The sequence below is a fragment of the Puntigrus tetrazona genome, chromosome 25, assembly GCF_018831695.1.
Source record: "Puntigrus tetrazona isolate hp1 chromosome 25, ASM1883169v1, whole genome shotgun sequence".
NCBI lineage: Eukaryota > Metazoa > Chordata > Actinopteri > Cypriniformes > Cyprinidae > Puntigrus > Puntigrus tetrazona.
In genome coordinates this window covers 9047865-9055339 of record NC_056723.1, presented here as the reverse complement: position 1 = coordinate 9055339, position 7475 = coordinate 9047865, and the positions used below count along the sequence as shown (strand labels likewise).

Here is a 7475-nt window from a genome sequence, read left to right as displayed (position 1 = left end):
CTCACACCATTGGTTAAGCCTGATGCTATGCCAAGTTGACAAAGACTCAAGTTGTATATAGAATAGAACAGAATAGAATGGATCACCGTCATTTGCTTTTACGATGTCATCATGCTACATAATATGAATATAACGCATTTAAAACACTTTAGAAGTGCAATTTTCTCACTTAATATAATAAATATATAATTTTTTACTACTAAAAATAAAATAAAACTCACCTGTCGGGATCAGAAGAGTTGTTCCCTGCCGCACAACACACTTGTAACACTTGTCCACTTTCTCCCCGAAGAACACTTCACTCTGGTTTGGAGAGGAGCTCCACTCCTCATATAGTGCAAGGTTGACTGGGGTTGGCTTTATTAAGTAAAAAATCTTCTCACCCTAGAGATAATAGGAGTCAAGAAGTACTTTATTATCCCTATATTTTAGTTGGTATTAAAATAATTCAGCAATTAGTTTTTTTTTTAAACAAACAATAAGATTGGTTCAAAAGTTTGGGGTCATTTAGATTATCAGAAATACTGTAAAAACTTGAATATTGTGAAAAACATTAAGTGGTTTTATTGTGAAAGCAATGCTGAATTGTCAGCTGTCACTCCTGCTGTATGGCTTAATTTTGTGAAAACCATGCTACTTTTTTTTTTGTCAGGATTCTTTAATGAATAGAAGGTTCCAACATTTTTTATGTGAACTTACCCACAGGACATGATACCACACAGATGTGCCTCCAAAATCAATATGGAAGTCTGTATAACTGTCCTTCACGCCCATTAAGCAGTACTTCTGTACAAAGGGCTTGGGAAAGTAAGAGTCATCAGGCCAGTAGTTCTCCACCCAAGACATCTTCTGAGCAATATCAGGAACCACCACCAGCTCTGACATCCTGAACACAAGACATTTAATTTATCATCTGCGATCTGCAAACAAAAAACACCTTTACATTACATTCAAACAATACTAACTTGGTGTCTGAAAACTCCAGACTGATGACATTCAGGACTTTGGGCCGCTGAGGGCTGTAGTAATACTTCACAAACGCACTCAGTTTCATCTTGCTGTCTGCTTGCCTGGCCACATCGATGACATCGATCACTTTGTCGCCTCCTGTAAGCAAAAGGAGCAGGTTGAGTCATGTGCATGTGTGGGCACAAAACAGATATCATAACCCAAACAAACTAAACAGGGATAAATTGCAATAATCAACATCATTAAATAGCCATAAAGCATATTTTAAATGAAAGAAAGACTGGTACTAAAAAGTTTCCCAGGGCCATCTCTTCTCTCCTCAGAAACATTTTTTTTAACGAGACATTAGCTGATGTTTATAACTGTGAGAGACAACTGGCAGGAAGAACATCAAGCTGCACAAAGCAGGACAGCTGGTGCTTGTGTACACAAACAGCACCCTAGTGTACCTAGCCAGAACCAGACTCATCCCACAAAGCAGACCATAAAGAGATCATTTATTGCTGTTCTGGGATCAGGTACATCTGGCAATAAAAATCTATTGGATTCTTTATGGATTCAGATCTGCAGTGGTGGCTAGAACAAATATGGGTTTGATTTAAAATCCAAGCATCAAGACTGTAATGTGTGTTTATACATGCATAAATTAAAGTATTTATGCTATTAATTACTCATTTTATAAAGCAACAACAAACATTTTAGTAGTCCTGGAGACAGCAAAAGAGCTCAGAAGGCACATTTCCAATGCAGAATGGGACAAAAGCAACTTTCCCAAAAGCAGGTGGAGAGTGCGGTTTATCATAAGAGAATGGCAATGTGGAAAAAAGCCACAATGTTCGATTTCGCTGGCTGGAGAGCCATGCAGGCTAGCTGCCCATTGAACTAACTGAATTAGCTGGGCAGCTAGCCTGCAGTTTACAGTCAGAAGTGCATTAAGGATGAAAGCTAAAGCTTTTAGTGTGAGCTCCAGACGTAACGTCACAGCAGTTAACTTTAACATTCATCAAGCAATTCAACTTATGTTCGTAACTTTTTTTTTCTTTTTTGGTGGGCATATCACCAGACTATAAACTATAAGCAGCACACTTTTTAAGTTTAACTGAGTTTAAGCTTTATCCTACACAAGCTAAAAAGAGTGTCTTAGGCATGACATTGTCACTTAGCAGACTGTTTAGAAACCAATTTGGAACGCTAAAGAAACATTGCATTGATGGTGGTTGCTAAAAATCGTTTAGAAAACTGTACAGACAATTATGGCGTGAAAACCGTATCAAAATCAATCCGAGATCAGAGATCCACACGGGCAATCGAAACAAAAGGTAAAAAGTGCATTGATTCTTTGCTCATGGCATGCAAAACAAACAGTAAGTAGTGTTCTGCTCTAAGAATTTGCACGTTGCTAATTTTGTGGTGAATAAAAAAAAAAAAAAAAAAAAATTTATGAAACACCTACTTTACTACATCCAATTAATTTGCAGTAGGAAAAACAAAAACAAAAGCCAAACCCACTATTTTCCTCATTCTATATTATTTTTCTCCAGGATTTGTCACAAATACGAAAGTAAAATAGTCACAAACTTCCAGTCCACACAGATGTTAAGATCTACTGTTTATATGGATACTTGCAAAAGTGTGCATTTAACATTTCAAGGCTTATAAAAGTGTCAAAATAACACATTCAATACTGTCTTCACGTGCATGCACCTCTCTGACAGAACTGTCAGAAACTGTCTCTGTGCATATAGTGAAATTCACGTGTTTTTAAACCGTAATGCTTAGAAATGCTTGTAAATTATACGTTGTCATGACCACTCAGCACACGTCCAGGATGACAGTCCAAAACCTCCAGCAGTTGACATTTCTACCAGTTATTTGCATCTGTATGAACTATCTCTATGAAGTAAACAAGGCTAACTTTAGAAAAAAAATTTAGGCAGCTAGATTAAATGGCTAAATACATTAGTAGTGGCGTGAAAAGTGTCATGCGGTCACCGGAAGGTGTGGCGGTAGCAAACCTTTTGTCGCTTTACTGTAAGTGCAATATAATCACACTTCATTCCCAGTGGGCTGCAGACTCCCCCTCAGGACCCAAATGGAGCAGCTGATCACCGCATGTATCATGATGACAATACATTATACACTCAAATGTGGAAGACAGGAGTAAGCTGTAACCTAAACTTTACAGACAAAGCTCAGTGGAGAAGATATAGCAGCTGTGTAAGCGGACACTGTAAGGGCCAGACTCTCAATGAAATGAGGTCTGCTATGCTGCTGTAAGGAACACCACTTTTATCTGCACTCTTATTTCATTATCAGTTGATTAATGTTTGCTAAAAGGTTAGACCCATCTGACTCACCTAAGATTAGCATCTGATCTCCACAGTGGCTGGACTGTAATACAACTCCATTACATGAAGACAACTCTTAATGGAATTAATATTTAAACCCATGAAGCACTGCTGCTCAATGGTTATAATGCAGAGCACAATAGGTGAAGGTGAAAGAAACAGTGTTAAGGAAGATCCACTCTCTCCTTACCGACATAGCGCTCAACATCCTTGACAGAGAAGTCTGGCGGAGGTAAACAAAGGCCGAGACCTTCCATTTTATGTACAGCGATGGGATAGCGGAAGCCATGCCTTTCCAGATATCTCTGGGTGACCTGACTGCCATGCATTGGCTGCAAGATCTCATCTCCACTGCAGATTAAAACACAAGAGAATTACAGATTAGAGAGCAAGTTTATTCTCCACTTTTGCATTCTTTGTAAAGATTCATAGAGCTAACATTTTGTTTAAGTCAAGACCTGACTTTGCACGAAACAGATTTCTAGAAAATGCCACAATAAACACTGGTTTTCAGAGAACCTAAGCATATGTATCTTGTGGCATCATAGGCAGCACCAAGCACTGGAGTGCTTTGTCACGATGGTGTTGGTTTCCCACAGCTGGCACACTTACCTGGGGAAGGTTCTGGCCTGTAGCTCCCGCACAAACACAGAAGTGCCAGCCTGCACTGGCTTACTGCCATCATCTGGCTCCGTGTAGTCATGTCTGTGCCAGTTTCTTCGCTTCTTCACTGTAAAATCAGGCAGAGAGAACTCAATACGTCTGGCCTCAAAACAATACCGCAGTCATTACCAGACTACCACAAGTCTAAAACATCTTTTGTGCACCACTCCTTGATCACAACACTTCAGCTGACTAGACATGCTGTGAAACCTCTTAAACCAGTTCCTGCCTACATCAGACAATTAGTCTGATAATTACAATTCCTGACAGGGAACAGAAAAATCTTCAGAACTTCATATAAATGTAGTAGTAAGGGTGAATCAATAGATTCCAAAAAGTGGATACATACTCAGAGAGGGCCCATGGTGGACATCACAGTTGGGACAGTGGTAAACATCAATGTCTACAGCATGGTGCTCTTCTACCACAACACAGCTGCAAGAAGAAAAATGTAAATGAATTGATACTTTGTTTAGGATACTGTATATGCAATGACAAATTAATCATTTATACAATGAAAATGTTCAGAATTTGGGGTCGGTATGTTTTTGCTTTGTTTTTTTTAAATGTTTGACTTTAGGTTTGTTGTGCTCTCAAAGGCTTCATTAATTTGACCAAAAATATTGCAATTTAAAATGTTTTCTATTTGAACATTTAAACAAAAAAAGGTAATTTGTCCATGATCTTTCTGAATTCATTCTAATATGCTTATTTGCTCATTATGGTCAATAAACATTTAAACGTGATGCAGTAAGCTCATTGGCTGCATATGCAACATGAATCAGCTTGAGGTAATTATTTTAACGTTGTGAATAATCAACAGTTATGTTAAAGACCTGTTAGCCTAAGCCATGTAGAGTTTCATGAATGAACTGTTTTTCTGTTGCTTGACATTTTTGTTGAAAGTGTGATACTTTTTTCCTATATTCTTTGGACAACATTTATTTATAAAAATATATGTTTTTTTTAAATCTATTTAATGCATCCCTTTGAATCTTTACCCCCCAATTTCTTTTCCTCTCAATATTTATTTTTGCCATTTCATGCCTTTATTTTGATTGGACAGTAGCTAGACAGGAAGTGAAGTGGAAGAGAGAGACAGGGGGAAGGGACAGGTCTATGCCTGAAGCGAAATGGCCCCGTGTCTCGCTATATATCTGAGACTTTTGGCTCCAACTTGACCCCAAACTTTTGACTGGTAGTTTGACTCCAATAAAGTGCTAAACATACATAACAATGTTCAAACAATCCAACGGCTTGTGCTCTGCTGAAGGAGCTTATTAAAATATTTCCCCACATCTGAAGTGCTCAGTAGCTTTGCCAATGAACATCTTATCGCTCACCAAGACCCGTTTGCCCCACTTCTTCATTTTCCTACTTCCAGCCGCACCCTCCAATTAGCTTAAAGGCATGTTGATTCACAGGAAGTCATGACGAGCTACCTCCTGGCATTGTGTGGAGATTCATTAGCCAGGCAGGTAATGAGGCCTTGCACACTTCTCTGGCTCAGGTTTTGCTCTTTGTTGCCAAAGAAAGCAATTTCGTTAACTCCTTGATTTAAGTGTTACATTATCCAGAGTGAAGTGCTCCAAACAATGAGGGATTCACAAGGAGAATGCTTGACTAGCCAGAAATAGCCTTACACCGCAATATATCAAACAATATAAAGGATACGCAACGTGGCTTTTTGCACATTGTAGCCTCGATTAGCACATATAGCACACAAACATTACAAAACATGCTCGAGATGTAATCCTGCCAGAGACTGAGCAGATTCTGCAGCGACCGAGTAGTAACTCCAGACTGGGTCATCTACGGTCGATTATGTTTAACCCCAGACAGGCCTGACTAAACCAGCACTCCAGATGTGAGGTTGCATTTGGTCGGGCTCCAGGGCACGAGACATGAGGTGAAGGGGGGAAGGGAGTGTGTTTGCGTTGGAAACAAGTGTGGGAAACGGCAGCATTGAATGGCAATGGTGTGTCCACATCAGATGATGTAAATTAGCCTTCCTACTGAGAAAATTTGGGGTTGTGTAGTTTTTTTTTGCCACAAGAACAAGAGGCATGACAAAGCCACATTATCAACAACATTAGATCCAAAACATACAAAAGAAGAGTTACACAAATTTCAGTCATTTTAAAACTTTTTTTTTTGTTTTTAGCTCTCTGCAAAAGGTTTAGGTAATTTATAAAACTAGCTCAAAAATTAACTCAAACAGAATGACAAGATACAAGCTTTTTTTGCAAATCAAAGTTTACCTCAAAATTATTTTTTCTACCACAGATTTCAAAATGTCACATTCTTTCTTGCATTTGCAAGTTTATATACATCAATTTAGACTCTGCAAGTTTATCTTGCAATTGTGAGTTATTATTATCAGAACTGTGAGACAATTATTTCATCCTATGGTGGACAAAAGCTTTCAAATTCTTATGTATATGGTATGTATGTAATTTAAAAATAATTGCATATTTGTAAATTGCATAAGTAAAAATAAATAAATAAATAAATCACAAACTATCACGCATCCCAATTTTCTGAACATTTTTACTTCAATTTTTGACCAGTTCTAAAATCAAGCGATGCTGGCCAAAAAATTTCCCTTTTGATTTTGATGAGACAACTGAAAAGGACATGCAGGAAGTGACTCACAAACATTATTACATCACAGCACCTCAGAAACACCAGCTTTCTCCTCAAATCTGGGAAAAAGGTCTACTCCTACTCTGAGTAATTTGTGGCGAGGAACACTGTGTCACTAAAAACAGATCTGACTCAAAAGAGATATTTTTTTTCTGTTGCCAAGCAGGATGAGTGAAAAGAACAGCACTGGGTGGGAAAAAAAAGACTGCTTGAGTTCTGAATCTGAATGAGTTCAGGCCTCAAGAGAGCTTACATCACGAGGGATCGGTGGGTTGCTGGCATAACAAGAAGATTCAGGCAGAAAGAGAGACTGATGCAACAAGCACAGAAAATATGAAGTGCAATATTATCATCAAGTTTCTGCTGTGGAGAGTTAAATTATGAAATAATGGTGATGAAATAATCAAGTGTTATACTTAAAGTGACCTAAAAAACAAAACAAAACCCACTATGCACTATCAATGGGGACGAGCAACTGAAAAAATATAAAGTTTTATATATTTAAGTATGCTACTGTTTTTATTGATGTTTTTTATTAATGCTTATTCATATACAAATTCGTTCACTAACATCAACAATGGATTCAGAATAAGTCACCTTTGAGTGTTGACTATTGAGTGTTTCGTTTCTTTAATTCTGTTTGTAAATACCTGAGAATAAAACTATCACTGTGCTTCATGTTCTTCTGTTAAGAGTCAAATGAGCAAGCCATGCTGTCACAAACAAATTCCACAAAACCTCACGAGACTTGCTAAACTGTGCACTTTCTGACCTCAAGAGGGTGTTTCAGCGTAAAATAGGATAATAGCATTAAAAGTACGAGAGGCACAGTAACAAACTTGTTTGTTT

General features: G+C 38.0%; 1 protein-coding gene across 1 annotated transcript in view; it reads right to left on the bottom strand.

Moving 5' to 3' along the window:
• Positions 1–4468, bottom strand: part of LOC122331273 (lysine-specific demethylase 7B-like) — a gene marked incomplete at its 5' end in the record, with an annotated part of 6752 nt that extends 2284 nt beyond the window's left edge. The window contains 6 exons of the mRNA XM_043228838.1: positions 222–384; positions 700–886; positions 966–1107; positions 3508–3668; positions 3930–4047; positions 4330–4468. Of these exons, the coding sequence (XP_043084773.1) occupies positions 222–384; positions 700–886; positions 966–1107; positions 3508–3668; positions 3930–4047; positions 4330–4468 (910 nt within the window). The remainder of the gene's footprint in view (positions 1–221; positions 385–699; positions 887–965; positions 1108–3507; positions 3669–3929; positions 4048–4329) is intronic.
• Between the last annotated feature and the right edge of the window lie 3007 nt (positions 4469–7475).